The sequence below is a fragment of the Stigmatopora nigra genome, chromosome 16, assembly GCF_051989575.1.
Source record: "Stigmatopora nigra isolate UIUO_SnigA chromosome 16, RoL_Snig_1.1, whole genome shotgun sequence".
Lineage (NCBI taxonomy): Eukaryota > Metazoa > Chordata > Actinopteri > Syngnathiformes > Syngnathidae > Stigmatopora > Stigmatopora nigra.
Window position 1 is genome coordinate 10,573,343 of NC_135523.1, and position 23,849 is coordinate 10,597,191.

General features: G+C 39.9%; 1 protein-coding gene across 4 annotated transcripts in view; it reads right to left on the bottom strand.

The window, feature by feature from the left end:
* ipo4 (importin 4) overlaps positions 1–20,409 on the bottom strand; it is a 39,124-nt gene extending 18,715 nt beyond the window's left edge. The window contains exons 1-16 of one of the 4 annotated variants that reach the window (XM_077735833.1): positions 20,072–20,409; positions 19,816–19,902; positions 19,545–19,631; positions 16,570–16,649; positions 16,443–16,484; positions 12,367–12,496; positions 12,102–12,281; positions 10,381–10,443; positions 10,183–10,284; positions 10,004–10,087; positions 9,759–9,914; positions 9,621–9,674; positions 4,551–4,660; positions 4,366–4,474; positions 4,125–4,254; positions 1,448–1,561 (exon numbers count right to left, since the gene is read on the bottom strand). In XM_077735833.1, coding sequence (XP_077591959.1) covers positions 1,448–1,561; positions 4,125–4,254; positions 4,366–4,474; positions 4,551–4,660; positions 9,621–9,674; positions 9,759–9,914; positions 10,004–10,087; positions 10,183–10,284; positions 10,381–10,443; positions 12,102–12,281; positions 12,367–12,496; positions 16,443–16,484; positions 16,570–16,649; positions 19,545–19,631; positions 19,816–19,881 — 1,507 coding nt within the window. In that variant the 5' untranslated portion in view covers positions 19,882–19,902; positions 20,072–20,409. Of the gene's footprint in view, positions 1–1,447; positions 1,562–4,124; positions 4,255–4,365; positions 4,475–4,550; positions 4,661–9,620; positions 9,675–9,758; positions 9,915–10,003; positions 10,088–10,182; positions 10,285–10,380; positions 10,447–12,101; positions 12,282–12,352; positions 12,497–16,442; positions 16,485–16,569; positions 16,650–19,544; positions 19,632–19,815; positions 19,981–20,071 lie in introns of those variants that run through there. The other 3 variants (XM_077735831.1, XM_077735832.1, XM_077735834.1) reach the window with 3 other exon arrangements.
* Positions 20,410–23,849: the final 3,440 nt, after the last annotated feature.

A 23,849-nucleotide genomic window follows, 5' to 3' on the forward strand; every position in this document is an offset into this window, starting at 1 on the left:
CATCTATAAAGGCTACTCGCGTCTTGCCAGTCAGAGAATTTAACTACAGTAAGATGGCGACGCTCAGGCGCGAGCAGTGTCAGGCACAAGTGAGTTTTTTTCACGTTTATTGCAAGATGTAGTTTTTGTTTTTCCTTGAATTTCATTCATAGACGTCAAATACATTTTGTTTATCGTTTTATCTGTTTATCTTTTCTCTATTTTAAAATAAATTACCGTATCGGCCGCATTGTTTTGCGTTATGGCGTTACGTCTTTGTCACTTTGCAGTTTTGTGCATGTTAAATCTAAATTATATGCATATAAGACGTACCTTGGATTCAGTAAACTTATTTTCGCAACACATACGGCTTATATGCAAGAAAATATGGTGCTTGTCAGAAGTTGTGGGTTTTTGATTGTCTTGAGGATTGACCACAAGATCCCAATGGGATTATGATCTGGAATTTCCTGGCCAATGGCCCACAATCTTAATGTTTTGTTTCCTAAGCCATTGTGTTATGACCTTTGCTTTGTGGCAAGGTGCTCCGACATGATGGAAAAGTCATTCTTCATTACAGAATTACAGGCTTCTTTGCTGCCCTTCTTGACACCAGGCCTTCCGCCAAAAGTCTCAGTCTTAACCGAGCATGCAGGTGCACTCACACCTGCCTACTGCCATTACTGAGCAAGATGAAACAACTTCAGGAGACGGTCCTTCCGCTTGGTGGACTTTCTTGGGCGCCCTGGAGTCTGTTTGTCATCAATTGAACATCTCTACCAAGCTTCCAGACAAAATTTAGTGATGACGAATGCCTATTTCAGCAGGATGGAGGACATGGCCGTAAAGCAAAGGTCATAACAAAATGGCTTCGGGAACAAAACATTTAGATTTTGTGCCCTTGGCCAGGAAACTCTCAAGATCTTAATCCCATGGAGGACTTGTGTGGAACAATCGAAAACTTAAATTCTCACATACTCCAAGCATTGATTTTGCAAGAGTGGACAACCATCAGTCAGAATTTAATCGACAGCATGCAAGGGAAAATTGAAGAGGTCTTGGAAAAAGAAGGGTCAAAACTGCAAATATTGACCTATTGAATGTAATACTCAATAAAAGCTTTTGATCAATTGTGAAATGCTTCTAATTGAATGCCATTATACCATAGAAACATCTGGCAAACACCTAAAAACCCTGAAGGAACGGAGTGAAAATTTAATATTTGTGTCACTCTTAAAATAGTTGGCCATGACTGTTAACAATAGGAATGCATTTTGCAAAAAACTATATCAATTCAACCCCGACAATATAAATCATCAAAATAGCTAAGTAGTCATTTTAAAGTGGAATTATACAAGTATACAGAAATTGAACTTGCAACTCAGGCAGCACCCTCTAGGTTGGTGAGCCCTATAGCCGTGAAAATATGGACACTTGTTTTGGGGGGTATAATTAAAACACAGCTTACCAATGGCGCCAATGGCAGACACAGTGAGCTCTTTAATTTTCAGGCTATCGGTGTTGTTGAGGGCAGATAACATGGTGTCCATCAGGGTAGGGAGGTAGGGCTCAATATCTGATCCTGTTACAAAAATAACGTATTAACAACGCTTAAAATAGCTTCATATCCAAGGTTTCTACAGGTACCAGCAAATCTCAATTAATGCATTTTGAATTTTAAAGTAATTTCATGCCCAGGCCGAACTGCATATTTCACACACAAACCGTAAAACGCGTATTTTTAATTTTTTTTATAGAGCACATGGAATTTTATATGCAATCATGTGTTTCAGAGAATGAGAAACCAGAGAAAATTTGGGGGTAGCCAGCAAATGACCTACAGGGGACCACAGTAACAAAGGCTACTATCAGTAATAGAATGCACCGCCAGGGACTAAAATCCTGCACTGCCATACGTGTCCCTTTGCTGAAGCTAGTACACATCCAGGTTTGTCTTCGGTTTGCTAGAGAGCATTTGGATGATCCAAAAGAGGACTGGGAGAACGTGTTATGGTCAGATGAAACCAAAATAGAACTTTTTGGTTGAGACACAGTTACTTGTGTTTGGAGGAGAAATAATACTGAATAGCATCCAAAGAACACCATACCCCCTGTGGGGACACTTTAATTATCTTTGCTATTCCACATCTGAGACATTTATCGAGATATTTTGAGTGAAAATCTTCCATCAGCAAGGGCATTGAAGATGAGACGTGGCTGGGTCTTTCAGCATGACAATGATCCCAAACACACAGCCAAAGCAACAAAAGTCCTGGAGTGGCTTAGCCAGTCTCCAGATCTCAACCCCATAAAAAAATCTGTGGCGGTTGTGGAGGTGAAAGTTTGAGTTGCCCAATTACAGCCGAAAACATCCCTGCTCTAAAGGAGATCTGCATGGAGGAATGGGCCAAAAGACCAGTAACAGTGGGTTAAAAGCTTATGAAGTCAGAGAAAAAGTTTGGCCTGCGTCATTGCTAACAAAGGGTACATCAAGTATTGAGATAATCCTTTGGTATCGAGCAAATACTTTATTTTCCACCATGATTTGTAAATAAATTCTTTAAAAATCAAACACTGATTTTCTGTTTTTTTCCAAATTCTGTCTCACATGGTTGACGTTTACCCATGTTGACAATTACAGGGCTCTCTAATCTTTTCAAGTACGCTAACTAGCACAATAGGTGGTTGAATAAATACTGTATGTACATCTAGGGGTTGAGAAAATTTTTGATGGAAAGAGCCATAAACATTTCATATTTTTAAAATGTTATTATTCCTTGAGAGCCATGCTCCGAATTTAAGTCAACATTGTTCATGAAAATGTGCACCTTTTTTAGTCACTTCACCACTTCTAAAGTACAAAAAGTCTCTGAAGTCTTTGGACAACATTGTTACGTTGTTGCCAATCAATGAGTATCAATGAGGATATCCATGCAGAGGAGTGTAATGAAAAAAAAAAAAGATTAGAAGGCGCTGGAGGTCATGTCAATGCCATATCAACGTAGCGCTCCCATTCCTGCGCTGTCTCGCCAGCAGTTTTCATAGTTTAGCCGGGAACATTGTTAGGGATCCAGACCACCCTGGTCACAACCTGTTCCAGCTGCTGCCCTCTGGGAGACGCAAGAGGTCTCACAAAGCACGGACAAATATACTTAGGGAGTTTTTTTCCCACAGCCATCAGGACTCTGAACTTGCGTTAGCACGACACACAATCTGTTTTGTGCTATTAATTTGGGGTATGCAATAACAATGTGGAATATCTTTGATTTTACCTTGCCAGGATGTGACTTTTTATATTTTTATAGTACTTGTGTTTTTTTTTTATTACTGGGAAAACGCACCTCCAATTGCATTCTACGCAGCTGGGTATGATGACATTAATGGCTTTTGACTTTGACTACGGTCCTGGGGGGTACTGGAGGCTATCCCAGCTGACTTTGGGCCAGAGGCACGGGACACCCTGAATTGGTGGCCAGACAAACAACCCCACTCATACCTAGAGGCAATTTAGAGTGTCCTACCATGCATGTCTTTGGAATGTGTGAGGAAACCGGAGTACCCGGAGAAAAACCATGCAGGCCCAGTGAGATCATGCACTCCACACAGGTCGACCGGCCCTTATTTGAACCCAGGTCCCCCATTGTGAGGCCGTCACCCTAACCACCCATTCGCCAGAGCATCAGCACCCCCATTCTCTGGTACTCGGACAATTTGCCGGAAGACATTACACCGACGGACGTTTTGCTGACGGACAGTTTGCCGAATGGACTTTTTACGCAAAAAAAATCTTAAGTTTTTATTATTTTATTAAACAAATAAAACTGGGGATGTTTCCCATTGTGTTGTTTTTAGTGCCGAGGTTGAAAAACACGCACACGATCGATCCGGGGGCGGGGCGAGCGCGCAAATCCCATTTCGGCGAAAGGTCCGTTCGGCGAAAGGTCCGGTCACGCCATTCTCTGTATTGTTTGGGTGGTGTAATTGCAGTTTAAACTTAAAGTTTTTATTATGATTGTGTTGACGATTACTATCGTTATCGTTTTAACGCCCAGGTCTACCCTCAAGTATGAAATTAAAGCAAGCCTGGATGAATTTGATGTGGAAAATTTGAGCTCTCACAAGTACACTTACTAAAAAAAACTTACCTAAGTTCTCCATGAAATTCTCCAACGCATAAAAGGCTTTTGTGACATGGCCAACTTTTGCATGGTTCAAAGATGAAAGGTACCCGAGAAGCAATGGCATCAATTCTTCACAATGTTTACTGACCTCAGGCTAATGAGGGAAACAATAAACATGCAAATTAGAATGTTTCAACACCGGTAGATAGTAGATGTCTCTTTGTGAAAGAAACACATGAAACAGCATGATTAAAAAACAGCTTACCTGTAAATGTTCCGAGAATTGTCCCAGTGCAAATAGTGCAGCAATGCGCACCACCTGATCACTATCCGAAAGGCTTTGGCAAACTGTTCGCAGCACTGACGATAGCATCCTGCAGTAGAATTCATATGTTATCCTCTGTCCATGATCGCTGACATAACTATGTAATATTAAACATCTGAGATTACTTGGAGCATATATGATCTGCGCATCCTTCAGCCAGCACAGCAAGACACATGAGGCCCCCCTTCCTTTGATATGGATCATTACTGGCCAGGCAAGCCTGAGTCAGCGGCATCTGAGATGCAAAAAAAATAATAATCACAAATTTGGTTGAACATTTTTGGACGTGTATGATTTAGGTACAACAGTATTTTTTTGGGTCAATTGAGCTTAATATATGTTATTGATAGTACCGTGACCAGACGTTTCGTCAACGGACACTTCGTCGACGGACACTTTGTCGACGGACACTTCGTCGGCGGACACTTCATCGGCGGACACTTTGTCCCCGGACGTTTCGTCGAACGAACGTTTGGTCGACGGACAGTTGATCGAATGGACGTCTCGTCGAATGGACAGTTCATCCAATGGACGTGTCGTTGAATGGATGTGTCGTCGAACGGACGTGTCGTCGAACGGACGTGTCGTCGAACGGACGTTTGGTCGACGGACAGTTGATCGAATGGACGTCTCGTCGAACGGACAGTTCATCCAATGGACGTGTCGTTGAATGGATGTGTCGTCGAACGGACGTGTCGTCGAACGGACGTTTGGTCGACGGACAATTTGTCGCCGGATTCGCTCGCTCTCAAAATTTTGTGGTCTAAGAATGCGCTTTAAAAATAGGCTTAATATTAAAGCAGGGGTGGGCAATTAATTTCACAAAGGGAATTAACCTGTAGCTACAATCTTACATATTTACACGTATCATGTTCATTAATTTGCCTAGTCCCTTGATACAGTAAATCTAACTCAAACTCAAGTGCAGTTCAAATGCAGTTGCCAGACGACCAATCCATTTAATGTGGAACCTCTGGTTGAAATGTACTGTTGACAAGCACAGTGAATGAATGGGCTCTTTAACTGACAATCGCCCAATGAAAATGGATTGGACACCTATTGCCATCAATGGCAAAATGAGTTAACCTCACACACTGACTTGTCTAAGCTTTTCTGTGGAATTTTGTCTGGCTTTACTGGCAGATTATTCAATGGACAGCACAAAAAAACTGACCAGAAGTGCTACTACAAAATGAAGGCCATGTGTTTATCACCATTGGTTTGTTCATTTATTGTTTGAATGGGAAACTAAGTTCATTGGAGAAAAGCTGACATTAAACAACATTCATCAATCAGCATTACATAGGAAATAGACCGAATTATTGCTTCCCAAAAATCATTGTTTTACTGTTCAGTCAGCACTATGGACAGAGGTCACATCTGTTCAAACTGGACAGATGACCTATGAAGCCCGGATGCTGCTACAAAAGTTGCCAAGGGTGGTATTGTGCAATGTGAGTTCTATGCAAACAATAAAGCAGTAGGTTCAGTTTGTCTGATCCCAGCAATTCACATAAAAACTTTTTTGAACAAAAAGGAAACACAACCATTCCCGTCCTTCGGCTGGCTAATCGGTCGGCTAATTAGTTGTTGGGCAAATTATTTGTTCGGCCAGATGCCCTCTCAGCAAGTTGGCCCTCGGCCAGACGTCAGTCGGCTAAAAGGTCGGCAAGTAGACCGGCCATGGTCAGAAGCTTATTGAAACAATGCAAACAAAGTTAACTTTTTTTGAGTGACAGGTAATGTATGTTGTTTTACCCTGTATTATGTTGTCTTTTATAATTGAAGGCAAAACTGATTGAGTCCACATTGGTGGCCTCAGTATTGCATTACTGCTCTTTGCAGATGAAGCATTAGTTTTGGCTCTGTTATGTCTCAATCTTCAACTCTTGTTGAAACAGTTCATAGTCAAGTGTGAAACAAAAGAGATGAGAATAAGCACCTCAAATCTGAGACAAAGGTCCTCAAGAGGAACTTTGCTAAAACCATAAGATCATAAGTTGCCAACTGCTGGGACAACATCAAGCTAGTAGCAACACTAAGCTATCAATATCCCATATTTATGTAATCGTATACATTCGACTATAACCCGCAAAATTTTGCACCAAAAAGTCGTGTGCGCGTAATACGTGAAGTCTTCGATTTCATGACCAAATCCCGGGGGAAAACTGCCCTACACCAGTGGAAAAAGTCCTCTCCGCAGTTGTTATAATGGGAGAAGTAAAACCTGTCTTTGCCTGTGAGGTGGAGCACAAGATCCCGTTCTACCAGAGCCCAGGGCAGATAATCTACCTTCTTTAAAAAAAAAAAACAGCCCAAGCCAGATGGCCTTCTGCAAGTTTATAGGTAAAAAAATATTTAAGAAGTTGCTCCAGTGAAACGTTAGCAAGGCAGCCGGTCACTGGAGCCCACACAGGGGGCGCTATCCTTGCTCAAGAAGAATGGATTGAACTGTTTGGTGAATCTGATAATAATGAAACATTTTGAAAATATTTAAATATTATGATGATGAATTAAAATGTTAAATTCCATTTGAAAATTGTGTTCATACTGGTAGCTTGTTTTACCAGGTTTCCGTTCAATATGTTGTGAATAAATGTTTTGTCGTGGCGAAGTGTTCATTTGCCAGTTACCAGTACAAGTGCAATACTTGGTGTGAGCTGAGAAAGTTTTCAAAAAACATGTATACCAATTTTTTTGTCACAAATAGTGGTACGATCGGGCCAAAAGAATATCTAGTTCTGCGTCTCAGACTCCAATTGCAATTACATTACAGCGCCTTCTGTTTTATTGCAAATTATTTATGTTATATAATAATAAATAATAAATATATAATCAATAAATTAATAATATTTAACTAATCCAAGAGAGATCAGCTGAGCAGGAGCGGCCTTGTTCTTTCTGAAGTTCAGGAAGAGCTCCAGGGCTCCATAAACTAAGGTATACTTGTTATAAAATAATGTGTCGGGCCGTAAAGGCCTTCTCTGCTGGCCTAAGAAATATCTGAATCATCAATTATATTTTGTCCATCAATACTTATTAAAGAATTCCAAATTGTCTGTTAGCTTCCTTTCATTGCTCTTCCCCCTGGTTGCAATGCTTCAAGATGTGTTTTCATATTGAAGCATTTAATCAATTACATTTCAGCCATTATTTGTTGCCAGAGTCAGAAATCTGCCTCAAGGCCTTCACAATCAGTTCTGCGGGCTCTGCTGCATTAAACAAGCGTCGATAAGACTGTTTCTTTTAACCAATCAGAATTGGATTTGGTGACACCAAGACCATTTCGCAGGCGGAGGGATACATCATCGCTTGCACCAACTATGATTGGGTAGTAGGCGGACCAAAGCCAAAGTGAGCCAGCCAGAGATCGCGAACTCGACCCACAAAGGCAGACTGAGAAAAACAAATGGATTTGGTTGTAGATTTGCTCACAAAGCTATTTTCCAGACTGACCTTTCCAGAAAAAAAAATGGATATCATTAAGAAAGGACGGTCAACTCCGAAGCTAGCAAGCCTGTTACAGCCGGTAAAAGGGTGTTTCTGACACTTACAGTGCTCTAACTATGAGACCTACCTGGCTGTATTTGTAGCGAGCTGCACAAACAAATATATTGGTGTGTTGATTTAAAGCCATTTTCAAGACAGAATATCCCAGAAATATGACAGGACAGGCTCGACCTTCATCATTAGCTTTGATGGCGATAGAAAAGGAAGAAAGGAGAATGGATAGTGTACATTTGAAAAGGATTTTTGTTGAGTAAAATCTGGCTATATTCCTAAATAATATTTCAATTGTGGGCCCGACTCAGATATCTGAAAAGCTCCAGTGTTTGTATTTGATCACTAAATCCTGCTAGGAAGTGGATTTTACGCCATTTTAGTGCAATTTTTACCATTTTGCCATTGACGTCCATTAAAGTCTTTTCCTGGAAAAATCACCCCATGGTATTGTTGTAATATCTGAAAAGCTCCAGTATTTGTATTTAATCAATAAATGCAGCTAGGAAGTGGATTTTATCCCATTTTTGTCCATTGATCATTTTTTATGTGTCGCAGCTGTAGCTGCAGTCGATGTTTTATAGCCATAAAATAGTTTTTGAGGGTTGGATTGATTCGTTGAAGGCCCTACGAGAAAATGCACGGACCGCCGCTGCATTTTTATATACATGTATTTATTTATTTTTCTAAAAAGTCAGCAAGACAGACCACAAATCATTTTAGTATCCTTTTTTTGCAGATGAGGGGGGTAATGGATTGGGAGATCAATAGGAGGATTGGTGAGATGACGCAGTGACATTTTGTATAGGTCTATCCTAGTGAAAAAACGATTGTTCTCTTTTGGATTGTATGCAAATGTAATGCATTAGGGAAAAGTATATTTTGTCGTGTTGTGGTTACGACCTTGTAAGGTAAGACAAAGTATCTTTGCAATTGCTTGTTCATTTTGTATCAGTTTTTGTAAGTATAACAGCATCGTAGTCATCCTTATTGCTGACATGTCAGCATAAACACCCAACTGTCTGATTGAATAATCAATCTTGGTCTTGTGATTGGGTTGACATGTCAGCACAAACACTCAACTGTCCGACACTGATCAATTACTTTTTGCCCTGCAAAAGACTGAAATTTATCTGTCCAAAGTCCTGGTGACATCTGTCAGTTTTGCCTGTATTTAAGACACACTCACTGGTCATTTGACTAGTTGCAAGAACATCGCGCTGAACAGGACTCCACTGTTAGAGCTCTCTCTCCACTTTGCAGTTTGGTAATAAACCTTTTTTTCTTATTAAATTGATCGCACTCTTTCTTAGCCTGCTCCCGAAGTTGTATTTTCAGACCTATCAGACCTATATCTGGTCGACATACATTTTTTGGGACAAACACTATAAAATTGAATTTCAATGATGAGTTTGAAAGAAGTGGGTTCATTTGGATTTTATGACTGAGGTGATGGAACACACCAGTAAAGTACACTTGTGTTTTTTTAATATTATTTCTTCAACTGTGGAGTCACAATTATGGTGCCGTAAAATAAGTAGTTATTGAAGCCAGAATGAAGTGGGAGATCACTTAAGGCATTGATATAAATTGCATAGCCTGCTACTGAGGTTTGGGTTATATTGTCACAAAAGCAAAAAAAAATAACATTGTTCAAGATGATAACATCTTTAATTCACAGAAGAAACACTTACCAAATGATGAAAGAGTTTTTCAGGGGGCATATGAAGCGCCATGGTGTCAATGACCTATACATATACAATGTATTAATTTTTACCTGAGTTAACAAATTCCTCAACACTTTAAATAACGACACAGTGATGGTTATAGACCTGAGCAGCACAATGTTTAGGATTATTGTTGTCTGCACCATCTCCATCGTCGTCTTCATCATCCTCTGGATCCTGCTCACCAGGCAGAGGTGTTGCAGTCAAAACAGGAAAGATTGCCTGCAGAATTGGGTGTAAGAGCTTCTTCTTGAGCACAGTCTACAGGATTACAAAGGGAAATACACATTGGAAGAGGATAGTCATGCTTTTTTAATTGTAGCCTCTTGCTAAGTTAGGTGTGACCGCACCTTGCTCTTCAACTTAATAAGAAAGGCAATGCAAGAGAGCGCTTTGACACGCAGCGAGCCAGACAGTGTGGTGTCACTGCCCACCTAGCCGCAATAACACGCACAACACATTTCTGTCAGAAAATATTAAAAGAAGTCGACAATTGGCTCTAACGTAAGAGAATATAGAGCTTGCCTACCTCCAAGAAGAAGTGTACCATGTTTTCAATGTGAGGCAAAATGATGGACACCTCACTATCCATTAGCTCATTAAAGACCTCCATTGATTCACTGGCTCGGCTCTGAGTGAACAAGTAATGTTAAAGTTCACTTTATTGAAAAAAAAAAAAGTTAACAGTTAATGTACCACATTTTGCGTAATACCACACTGTACTTACTTCATCAGCTTTGATCAAATGTTTCAGAGCGACAATAAGACTCGGTATGATGGACTGCATCTGCTTCTAAAAAGCAGTAAAACAAATTCATAAGGATTGAAAATAGAATTACAATGACTTTGTACAGTCCATTGGAACCACAAAAACAATTACAGACAAAACATTTACAGACAAAACATTTAATTTCAATTAACAAGCCAATTTATGTTTGCTCTGATATTGCCAGTATTCATATTGGCAAATCAGTTAAAACGTGGGAGCGCAAATTTGTCAGAAACAAGAAAATTCAACAAATATTACAGTAGTACCTCAAGATACGAGCTTAATTCGTTCCAGGACTGAGGTCGTAGGTCGATTTTCTCGTAACTCATATGAACATTTCCCATTGAAATTAACTAAAAACTAATTAATATGTTATAACCCTCTGAAAAAAAACACCAAAAACAGGCTGTTGGATCGGAAAAAATGTTTTGTTTGTTCTAATTCGCCATCTATTAACAAAGTAACACATAACTTGTGGTTTAATATTACCAAAATGCAGTGGTGGGCCGTCAGGGCCTTCAAAGTCTTTTCTGGTGGCCTAAGAAATATCTGAATCATATATTATATTTTGTCCATCAATACTTATTGAATAATTCTAAATTGTCTGTTAGCTTCCTTTCATTGATTTTCCCCCTGGTTGCACTGCTTCCAGGTGTGTTTTCATATTGAAGCATTTAACCAATCACATTTCAGCCATTATTTGTTGCCAGGGTCAGAAATCTGCCTCAAGGCCTTCACAATCAGTTCTGCAGCCTCTCGCGTCCGCTGTCTGCTCGTATATCAAAACTTGTCTCGTATCTCAAGATAAATATTTGCCAGAAATTTCACTTGTATCTCAAATTGCTTGTATGTCGGGCCACTCGTATGTTGAGGTACCACTGTACTCATTTGCAAATGTATCACTCAGACATGTTCTAGAGCAGGGGTGAACAATTATTCCACAAAGGGTGTGGTGGATACTGGTGTTTTGGTCCACTTATGGAATCAATTTCCTAAGTTGAGGTACGACTGTATTTTACTAACACTTTATTTTCATCTAAATGTTTATTACTACTGATTAGGTAGTGTGGTGTGGCAATATAACGCAAGTATCAGGGTCAAAAATGGGGCTACCGATAGTGAAATCTGAAAGGAAATTAGATGCATTAAATTGGATAATGTTCAAATAAATTAAAAAACAACTAATCATGCGCTTGTTATACCTTACTGCCGACTTCCTCTTAAAAATCATACAGGCAGCTGATTAATTCATTTTTTCCTGATTTTAAAGATAACAAGAAAAAAATGTGTATAATTTTGCTCCCTCTGAAGCAAAGTACTTTAACTTGACTACCAGTAATTCAAATTTGTCCTGTGTAGAGACATTTGTAAACCTAAATATCTCCCACCTAGTGCATCCAATCCCATTTTGGGCTCTGTAGAGGACATTGAGTGCTTTCCAATTATATCAAATTTCGTTTGGAGTATTTCAATTTTTTCACATTGATTGGGGAATTTCAAATTAACTGTTATTGAACAACATGTTTTTTCTTGGTAGTCAGGAGGTTAAGGCATCCAACAGGAGTAAGCACACAATACCTGACTACTGTTACCATAGTAAGTTGTGATTCACACAGAATGCGTTGAAATCTGTGGTTCCAAAATTCCAGATTCCTTGTGGGAACTAATATTGGTCTCACCATGTGTTCTGTGCCAACATATGCAGTCATAGCCGTAAGGGTGAGGATGCAATAGTACAAGGCTGTTGGGTTGTTGTGGTCTTGTAGCACGGTGACAAAGAGCTGGAGAAGCTGGAGGTAATGAGGCTGAAAAGGCTCTGGGTTGGACTCAATCACTTTGTTTAGAAGCAACATCCCAATCTGCAAGAAGGAAGCAGATACATACCTTTCTTGTGAGAACAGTAGTTGATCATTTTGGAATGTGATGTGACCTTCAGTGCTGAACCTGTCTATCGTGTGGATTGACACTCTTGGTGGCTTGATTGAGAAGCTGCAGCAGGGCAGGCCAGCTATTGGGAGTTTCATATTTGACTATCATGGCACACAACTGTGCGAGTGAGTGCTGCACTTGGTGTCTGAAATTCAAAGATGAATAAATCAGAATTCATTCAAGTTTTATGCTTAAAACTGCCACAAGCGCTAATAGATCAAAAATGTATTTTTACTCATACGGGTCTACGTTTCATACTCTGGTAATAAAAATGTCCTACGGTGGGTCAAGTATTTAATTAACCACCAATTGTGCAAGTTCTCCTACTTGAAAGGATTACAGGTATGTAATGTGGAAAAAAATACAGAAAATCACAGTTTGATTTTCAAAGATGTTTTCTTCTAAATTAGAGTGGAAAATAACTATTTGGTCACCTGCAAACAGGCAAGATTTCAGGCGGTCAAAGAGGTCTAAATTCTTTTGAGGTCTGATGAGGTCTCCACTCGTAAACCTATATAAATAGCATGTTTTAACTCGTTATCAGTATAAAAGACACCTGTCCATACAAGACCACTGGTAATCTCCCTCGATCAGGGGCTCCACACCTCGTGGCATTAAATGTTAACAAGATCAGTGAGCAAAAATTCCAGAACCACACGGGGTGACCTAGTGAATGACCTACAGAGAACTGGAACCACAGTAACAAAGGCTATTATCAGTAACACAATGTGCCGCCAGGGACTCAAAACCTGCATTGACGTGTCCCCGACTGAAGGCAGTACACATCCAGGCACGTGTGCGGTTCGCTAGAGATCATTTGGATGATCCAGAAGGGGACTGAAAGTGTTATGGTCAGATGAAACCAATATTGAACTTTTTGGTAGAAACACAGGTTGTCGGGTTTGGAAGAGAAAGAATACTGAATCGCATTCGAAGAACAACATACCCACTGTGAAGGATGGGGGTGAAACATCATGCTTTGGGGCAGATTTTCTGCAAAGGGACCAGGACGAAAGAAGCATTTCAAAGTCCTGGAGTGGCCTAGCCAGTCTCCAGGTCTCAACTCCATAGAAAAACTGTAAAATGGCACTGTTCACGCAGGAGCCAGTGCCAGTAGCTGTGTTTTACATCTTTTTTTTTTAAATAAATTTTAATATTTCTTAATACATTCCTTTTTATTTCACTTTGTACTTTATACTTTAATGTTTTTACTTCTTCTGTTAGCCTGGCTTCTTTTGGCTACTTCTTTTTTTGGAACCATTCAGCCATGCCAACACAGTCACACACATGGGACAAGCTGTTACAATACGCAGCAGAAGGAGCAGCACCTCGGTTGCGCCGGCGATTCGGAGCTGGACAAAAGTGCTGGGAGAAGAGGCGAGGCTTCTGACTAACCATTCCATCGTGGGATAAGAGGATGGAAGAGCTGTCGGCGCTTACCAGCAACGGAGTCGAGGTGCCCTACTCTGCTGCTGTTTTCTTCGGCTCCAGACTGAGGAACTGAGTGGATGGGCTTGGAGGAGTGACTCTCCATGTTCTCTGCCTCGGTCGCAGTCTGTAGGGGTTCCCCATCTCGTGGAGGACTTCCTGTGTGTGGTTCCAGTTTTTGTCCAACTTTACAACGTCTTTTTGAGTCTATCCGTTTTTCCTACCGAAACCAAGATGGCACCGTTCAAGTGGCAGCCGGTGGCGGTAAATCCGTCCACTCTTGCTCGTTTTGTGTTTTTGCTCTGGTAAATCTTAATGATCTCATTGACTTTGATTTGCTTTGTACGTTTTGCTTTTGCCTTGTTGTTCTGCGGCCTTTGCGACTGTACCGTCCAACTTAAAACTATGCCTTTTCTTGCTACTGTCACAATGAAATTTCCCTAGTACTGGATGAAGTTATCCAATTCAATCCAAATTCAATCCATCTGTGGAGGGAGTTAAAAGTCTGTGTTGCCCAACGACAGCCCCAAAACATCACTGCTCTAGAGGAGATCTGCATGGAGGAATTGGCCAAAATACCAGCAACAGTATGTTAAGATTTAGCCATGTTGACAATTACAAGCCTATCTAATATTTTCAGGTAGGATAACAATTGGTAGTTGACTAAATACTTATTTGACCCACTCTAAAGTATTTGATCTCAGCTCACACTAAAATGTAATATCATTCAATACTTCTAATGATAGATGTACTCTAACATGGAAACAATATCAAAAAGAAAATACAGAATATTTTAAATAGTATAATTTAATTAATTTGTATTTAATTGAAGAAAACAAGTAAAGTGGTACCTCAACATACGAGTGCCTCGACATAAAAGCAATTTGAGATAAGAGTGACATTTCGGGAACATTTTTATCTTGAGATACTAGACAAATTTTGATATACGAGCAGACATCGGACGCGAGAGGCTGCTCATAAGAACATTATGGGCACTCTCTACGTCTCTCTTCCAGCACCTGCCTCGTGTAATGTCTGTGATCGCAACTCCCTCCTTGTAATGTCTATGCGAGCACTGGACGGAGCGTTGCATTTTTTCACTTTTTTCCGTTAGTGTGAATGCTGTGTATACTACTTCTCATTGGCAAGTGGTCGTGTATTATCCTATTGTGAGGACATTTGTGTGCAAATATTTTGAAGGGAATACAAAAGCAAACAGCCTTCGATCATTTGCATTTGAAAGGCAGGGTGGAGCCGGGGCAAATAGAGCCAATCCGGGAGATGAAAAGTATCAACATTTAAAACAAAATTAGAGCACACTGAGGACCACTGCGAGCAACATCAGAGGTGCTCGCTATGGTCACACCTGTATCACACTCTCCATCACCAGGTGCATTCCTAGTAAATGTTATTAATATCTATACATATCAATTTGCACAAATCTGACTTAAATTCTACTTTATTTTTCACGTCTGTCCTTCTCACTTAATTTCATTCAACCGAAAATTCTGCTGAATGTGTCGCTTTTTGCTTCATATTTTGCACAAGAGACCCTTTCCACTCAAAAAACAAAAGATGCCCCCCAGTTCCACTGCTTGTTCTTCTATTTGCACATGGTCCGACAGCCATGCTAACTTGAAAGATGCAGTTTTTTTCCCCCGGGTTTGGGGAGTCGACGTATCACATTCATTTTAGCCTTAGAGTTACTTTGGCCTCATGCGCAAGTACTGTCAATGCCGTGATTGGTTACATCACATAATTGCATCATATCCAATTATTGGCCGGACACCTGTTACGTAATGAATTACATTGTAAAATTAAGTAGAAAAATATTGTTTCTAATTCATTTGCAGTGTGGCCACTGCACTAAATAGGTTTTCTTATGTGCCGAGTCTGTGACCAGTGCACAATTGCCCTGCAGAGAAGGAACGTTGCTCCCAGTCAAATACACTTCAAGATACTTGGTCATAAAATCAAACCCTTTCATCAATTAATCAAAAACGTTTTACTCTTTGTATTACAGGAATACCTCGACATACGAGTGCCCCAACAAGCGAGCAATTTGAGATACGGGTAAAAATTTTATATACAAGCATACAGTGGGCGCGAGAAGCTGCTCATAAGAAAATCATAGTGCAAGGTTAGAATACATTTATTTTTGAGTGTGTCATCAAAGTTCATTTAAATTGGTTTGTTATGCTACGAGCGCATTGCCATGCAAAACGCCTCTCTCTATCTCTACCCTCCATGAAATCTGTCTAATTTTAGTACTACTAAACATTATAACCACTAGTCATTACTCTGTTAATAGATGGTGAATACGAACAAATAAAAATGTTTTTCCAATCCGAAATCCTGTTTTGGGTGTTTCTTCAGAGGGTTCTAACGAATTAATTTGCTTTTAGTTCATTTCTATGGGAAGGTTTCATTTGAGATACGTGTAAATTGACATACAAGCTCAGTCCCGGAACGCATTAAGCCCACATCTCGAGGTACCACTGTTGTAGTATAAGAAAAAGGAGAATAGAACTATGTCTTAGGGTAAATTTAAGTTTTAAGTAATGTGTCGTATAATTGTTTGTGTTATTTTCTTTCAAAGTAAACACAGATGTAGGATTATGACGGTGTATTCCACTTATGGCCCAAAATTATGGAAAGCTTACTCTGCTTCCTGCATGAATGCCCTCAACACCACTGCCTTAAGTCTGTGTGAACAAAGAATGAAGACATTTTTAACCAACTGTGATTCTTATGCCAAGGATAATGTCCTGAGAATATATTAATAATGACCTTTCTCGATCTGCAAAGTTTATCTTCCTCCACTGTTTCTTCACTCTCAGGCGTAGCATCACTGCAGCCGACTGACGAATCTATTAAACAAAAAAAGGAATGTCTGCTGTCACTAGGAAATATTATTTGAAAATTTAACATGTTGTCATTGTTATGCTGATGGTACTCAACTATACATGCCACTAAAAACTAACTAATTTTATTTGTATACAGAAATTAAAGTACACTAAAACAAATTAGAACAATTTATTCAAGCGTCTTGAAACAAATCTAGATATGGAAAAACATTGCAATAAAATAATGCAGACTAATTCAAAAACTTGAGTCCCAGAGACCTGTCATGTCAGAACATTGCTCCTCGCAAATATTGTTTTCTTCGCTGTGCAAAGGGTCACTGTCCTCACACTGATCCAAGGGCTTCTCACATAGCACGTTATCTTCACTGCCGTCCAGGGCATTTGATATGGAACATTTTTTTAAACCTGTGAATTATGCTCTTTGTTTGAAATTGCACCCAATGCATGGGGGATCCACTCAGAACAAACGTACCAGAGGCACCTGCTCTATTTACTCCCATATAAGCCGCTTCTGCCTGACCAAAAAAATGACTGAATCTAGGGTACAGCTTATAAGCGTACAAAAACACGACATGCAAAAAAACTGCAAATTGATGCTGCCTCGACACGATGACGTCACGACAAAAATGGCCGCTGCGTCGGCGAGTGACGTCATGCCGTAAGCAATTCCGGTCGATACTTCCATTTATTTCAAAATAGAGAAAAGATAAAAAGATAACACGCTAAACAAAATGTATTTTACATAGTGTATATATGAAATTCAAGAAAAAAAACGTACGGATCTCGCATTAAGCGTGAGAAAGCTCAAGTTCCCGTTACTGCTCGGTGGGGGAAAAGCCATTTCACCTGGGTTCCAGGCAGCCATAATATCTAGGGCGCTGAAGTATTAACCTAGTTAAATGTTCTCTGACTGATCAGATGTGAGTCGCCTTGATTATGAAATAAAACAAAATTCCACTTTGATTGTTATAAATTTCCAAAGTTTTCATTAATAGGCAGGCAGGTTATATCCTTTTCGTTCACGCACCCAGGCGGACAGCTTGGGGTCCTATAGTTGTAGTCTTTAATAGAGAGAACTGCGAACGTTTCCAGCTGAATTTGATTCAGTGTTCATCAAAGTTGACTGTAATGTGTTGTCAAAGAAGGCTCTACATCAGTGGTCTCCAAATGGCCCTCAAAGGGCCACAGTGGGTGCAGGTTTTCATTCCAACTCAACAAGGATACATTTTGCAAGTGTAATCAGTTAATTAAGAGTGAAGTGCTACTTATTTTAGAAGACACCTGATTGGTTAAAATGTCGGCACTGGATCGGTTGGAACAAAGACCAGGACCCACTGCGGCCCTATGTGGAATCGGTTTGAGACCACTGCTGTACATTGTCAATTACTTGGAATTGATATAAAAGAAGCTCAAGAACCATCTATGTGCCTTCGTCTCACTCTATGACCATGGTATCTGGTTAGATGAGCACTTTCAAAGAACATTGCAACGCTAAGCTAACTCGCCAATTTTGATCTTCTTTCGTTGTATTTCTTGTTCGAACGTGAAAACTATTGGAGTAATATAAACCATCGAAAGAATTGAGATATTCTGACATTAGAAGCAATGGCTGCCAAAACATCTTAAACTTCTGGTAAGAAAATTGTCTGTAATTAGAAAGCACCATGTTTTCATCAAAAATAAACTTATTTCTTTCAAATTGAATGATTTGATATTTTGCATTTACAAAGACAGGCATATTAACTTCCTTATATCAAGCCGTATAATATCTCAGAAATGCCTTTTTTACCACGATTTTTCTTAAGATTTTCCATTCTAATTAACACATTTGGACTTCCTGGTAAAACCACAAATACGGAGGCAGAAATTGGGAATCAGGGGTGGCTTGTATGCAAGAAATTGTAAAATTCTAAATTTTCAAAGCAATTTTCAGGGTGTGACTTATATAGGAGTAAATATGGTACATCTTTCCAGTCTGTGTGAGTGCGTGATCACCAGACAGGAGCCAGTCTGTATTCTCACGCAGATTGTCTTTAAATGGTTGTTGACCACAACATCCAACACCTGCAGCTGACTTGCCATTCCTCCCGGAATGATCAAGTAACAGTTTATCACCTTGACCTGTTTTTTTAACACGATTAGACCAGTGAGTCCCCCAAGCCGTCTGCCCCACAACCTGGAGCCAGTCCACTACAAGCTCGGTTTCCATCCAGCCCTTTTCTTGTGCGCATACAATAATGCCAGCTGCCATCACCTCCATAGGCACTGTCAAACATTTTAAAATCACATAGGGAGGGAGTTTGGTTCCGTCTGTGAGGCAGGCTAACTTGACAGTAACGCACCTCTTCTCAAATCCAGTGGATGTTAAAATAACATATTTCTCAACCTTCTTGTGTAGTGACAGGTGTTAGCATCTCAAAATACACTAGTTGTCTGATCAGCATTTCCAATCTGATCCAGTGGGTTGCTTTTTCTTTAAGTTGAACACAGAGCTGAAAATACAACAGCTTCTCTGCAAAGAGCAGGTACTAGACTAGACGTGTACTGCGTTGTAGCGTTAATCCGTTACACCGCATCATTCCTGTTGCTTCCAGGTATATGTCGGCGCAAGAGTGGCTAAAATCCAGGAACTCTCCCTCCTCTACCACACCCGAATCATCAAATGATCAACTCATCAGCAAGCTGTCCAAAAGCTTCATACCAAACCCGGGGATTTGATTCATGTGTGTTGGTGGAGGGAGACATGGAAAACAGATTAGTTAGGGGGTCTCGAGGACCGGACTTGGGCAAGCACCTTGTATAGTACAACAACAAAAAACCTCCAACACTTAACATGATGCATTTTTTTCAATGTACAGTACATACAACTAAACCCTTAGCAAATATGGAATCACATACTTGGGAATTTTGGGAGGCGCTCATGACAGAACAAAGAGCCAGGATGATGGCCGGGTCTTTGAAAAGCTGCTTCAACTGGAATGTTGCCTAAGAGGGAAGTACACAACTCAACACATTGCCATGTATGACAAGTATACGTACTAAGGTGACAAAAAATGTTAACAAATCCTTCTAAATAACTAAATAAATCTAGTATGGAACTGAAATCTACCTATTATATCAGTTGCTAATTCGTGATTTTTTTTCTAAAAACAATGTCAATATACGTCACCTGCTGGATAACTGCATTATCAGGCTCTGTCATTCGCAGTAAGATCTGTTCAAGTTCTTCTGTCATTGTCAGATATTTGATTGTAGTCTAAAAGGGAGAAAACAACTGAACACATTACAATGTGTACACAAGTAAAAACAATGTAACCAAGTTAATAAAGCCTTGTTGAATACTTTTAATAAATATCTGTCATCAAAGCCCGATGTCACATAGTAACTAATTTGTGTTTACAACGTCAATGACTTTGATGTCTTACCTGCAGAACAGCAGGCTGTCACTCGCAGGTAGATTTTCTCAAGTTCTTCTGTGTAAAGGCGTCAGTGTACTATAATAGTTAAATGTAATATAATATTCAGAGTTGTTCTCTCGTTTGTTGCTATAAGACCGAAGGGTACCGCATAAAGTGTCGCCTATCAAAGGAAAGTACAAATACTAAGGTCACTTTTATAATGCGTTCTCTAAAACTCAGATTGTTTGTATGTTCTAAGTAAAGATGAGTAACAGTTAGTTAGTCTAATGTGGAGACTGAGGAAGACCGTTGCTAATTTCACCGGCTTTCACACGAGCTAGTCCTTGTCAACACGTGAATGACGTTAAAGGGGCCAGACATTATTTTTATATTGATAAAAGCCAACAGCGCCTCTAAAGTAGAGGAGGACTACGCACAGAAAATCTTCCATAATTGACTGATAGACGGACGGGAAGAAAAAACATTTTTTTTTCTAATGTGCTGGAGGACTTAGATGCAGGAAAGGGGAATAGAGTAGAAGAACTCATTTGAGTCCTGGAGGACTAAGATGCATAAAAGCGGACAAACAGAGCAAAATAATCTTAACACACGCACACGTAAACACACGAACACTCACGCACCCATATTAGCACCTAATATTTTGTCCAGTAGCTCCCGAGCCATTTTTTTTAGTTTTTCAACAACCCACTCCATTTATTAATTATTAATTTCTTACTGTTATTAGCTTCAATTGCTCCCAATCAATTTGATGTATTGACAACAAATTTATAAAAAAAGATAGGTAATTGCCTTCTGTTTAACGATCACCTTTTAGTTTTCAAAAAACATTCCATTTATTAATTCTTAATTTATGACTATTATTAGCACATAATATTTTCAATAGCTCCCCATGCCATTTGGTGGTGCAAGTGGTAAGCGCTTCGGCCTCACAGAGGTAGACCTGGGTTCAAATCCAAGTTTGTCCACTTGTGTGGAGTTTACATGTTCTATCTGGGCCTGTGTGGGCTTTCTCTGGGTACTACGGTTTCCTCCCACATTCCAAAGACATCCAGAAGATGCGTGGCAGGCTGATTGAACACTCTAAATCAGGGGCCATATGTGGTTCTTTTGATGAAAAGAAAATCAGACATAGGCATTGTCGTCATCATTGACTTGACAAAAAGCCTAGTAGTCATCATACCCTCAGCAGTGTATGACGAAATTGGGTGTATATGGCTCTCTGCTAACCTGTGTGGTAAAATATGGGTATCGCTGGTGAGAGACCTAAGTCCCAAACGCATCAATGGGAGCGTCACACTGGAACTGTGGCGCCGACATGAACTCTAGCACCTTTTTAATCATAAATTTTCTTCATTTGACTCTTCTGCATGAATACTCTAATTCAGGGGTCTCAAACTCAATTTACCTGAGGGCCGCAAGAAGCAGAGTCTGGGTGAGACAGGGCCGCATAGGGATTTCCACATGAAAAGCGCTGATAAAACATTCCAACGTTATTAAATATCTTTATTTTTTTAACAAAAAATAATGGTTTAAATAAATTACCTTAAAGATTAATAAAAAAATAAATCAATGAGTAAGAAAAAAAAATAAAAATAATGAGAATACAGTAGATATACAGTGGCTGGCTAAGTAGAGAAAACTAATTATTTTTATTCCGTTTCAAATGTCTGTATTAAAAGCTCTTTAAATTTTAACTTTCTGAACTTGAATGGAACATTGAACATGAAATATTCTGAACACAGCTTCTCTTGTCTACTTCTTGCTGATAGAGACCTGGCAGCGCTTCTTCTCACATAGCTGAGTCACATTTGGCTTGAGGGAGGAAGCAGTGGAGACCCTCAGTAGAGCTTGAAGATGCTTATCAGTAAGTCTGGACTTGTACTTGGACTTATTGAAGTTCAAGGTGGAGAAGTGTTTCTCACACAAGTATGTGCTCCCAAAAAAGCACATGGTCCGCTTGAACATTCGGGAAAGTTCAGGGAAACTGGGGGTCAACTCTCTCAAAAATTGCCCAAGCTTGTCTGCTTCTCCACTCACCTCCCTGAACTTGGCTTTGAGTGCAGAGTTGCACTGCAGGTCAATGAGCTCCATTTGAAGCTCAGGAGGGGCATCTTGCACATCAAAGGAGAAGGGGTCCGCAAAAATTTGAAATGTGGCTTTGTGTGTCTTGAAGTCTGCAAATCTGATCAAATTCCTCCTGCAGCTTCGAAATGGCATCAAGATACTCCTCAACACTGAATGGTGTGCCTGCATCCACAAGAGCCTTGCATGCTGGGAAATGGAAAAGGTTTGGCTGAGAGAGCTGGGGTTTCCATAACAAAAGTTTAGTGCAGAATGCTCTCACATTGTCATAGGCAGCACTGACAAGTTGCCCCTGGCCTTGTAGCTTCTTGTTCAGTACATTAAGCTCATGTGTGATATCAACAAGAAAACCTAAGTCCATGAGCCATTTGGGATCACTTAGCACAGGAACAGCAAGCCCGTCTATCTCCATGAAGTCTTTTACTTCTGCTCTCAACTCAAAAAATCTCTTCAACACATTTCCCCGGCTGAGCCAACGTACCTCAGTGAAGTAGAGCACATCCCCATGTTCAGACTCCATTTCCTCCAAAAAAGCACAAAACCTTCTATGCTTTAAGCCCCTGGATCTGATTTGGTTGATGCATTTCACAACGACAGACATCACATTGTCAAACTTCAGGCATCTGCTGCAAAGGGCCTGCTGATGGATAATGCAGTGCAGAGCTATGGCCTTCCCCACACCCTCCTCTTCCAGTTTTTTTTTAACAAGTGTATCAATTACTATCAATTAGAGTCTAATTGATACTCATTGATTATCAACACCTTAAAATGTTCTCAAAAGAATTCAGACTTTTATTTTCAAAGTGGTGAAATGATTAATAAATGCACACATTTTTATGTATTTTTACTTTTTAATTCTTAGTATGACTCTCAATGAATAATGTTTGAAAATAAGAATTGTTTATGGCTTTCTTCGTCAAAAAGGTTCCCAACACCTGCTCTAAATTGTCCCTACGTATGAGTGAGTGTTGTGGCCAAACAGCTTGATTTTTGTTTCGTCTGACCACAGAACATTCTTCCAGAAGGTCTTATCTTTGTCCATGTGATTAGCAGCAAACTTCAGTCAAGCCTTAAGGTGCCGCTTTTGGAGCAAGGGCTTCCTTTTTGCACAGCAGTCTCTCAGTCCATGGAGATGCAAAACACGCTTGACTGTGGAAACTGACACCTGTGTTCCAACAGCTCCTAATTCTTAGCAGATCTGCTTTTTGGTGATTCTCGGTTGAATCTTCACCCTACTGACCAATTTTCTCTCAGCAGCAGGTGATAGCTTGCATTTTTTCCTGGTCGTGGCAGTAACAAAACAGTGCCATGCACTTTATACTTACAATTGTTTGCACTGTTGCTCTTGGAATCTGCAGCTGCTTTGAAATGTCTATAAGTGACTTTCCTGACTTGTTCAAGTCAAGGATTTGCTTTTTCAGGTTTTCAGATTCATGCTGAGCTCCTTTGACTTTCCCATTGTAGCGTTTGTGAGCCTTTGCATCCAATGAGCCCTGTATAAATGGCCTCAGAGAAGTCACCAACTTTAGTCACTCATAATCACTCATAAGAAGTTAAGAGACCATGCTATGTAGCTCATTTCACTGACACAACTTTCTAAATTACCAAAATTGCTCATTTGTTTTGCTCTATGTATATTTTTGACCGAGCAGATTTGATCACTTTTTCTGTTAAACCATAATAAAGTCAAAAAGAAAGAAAC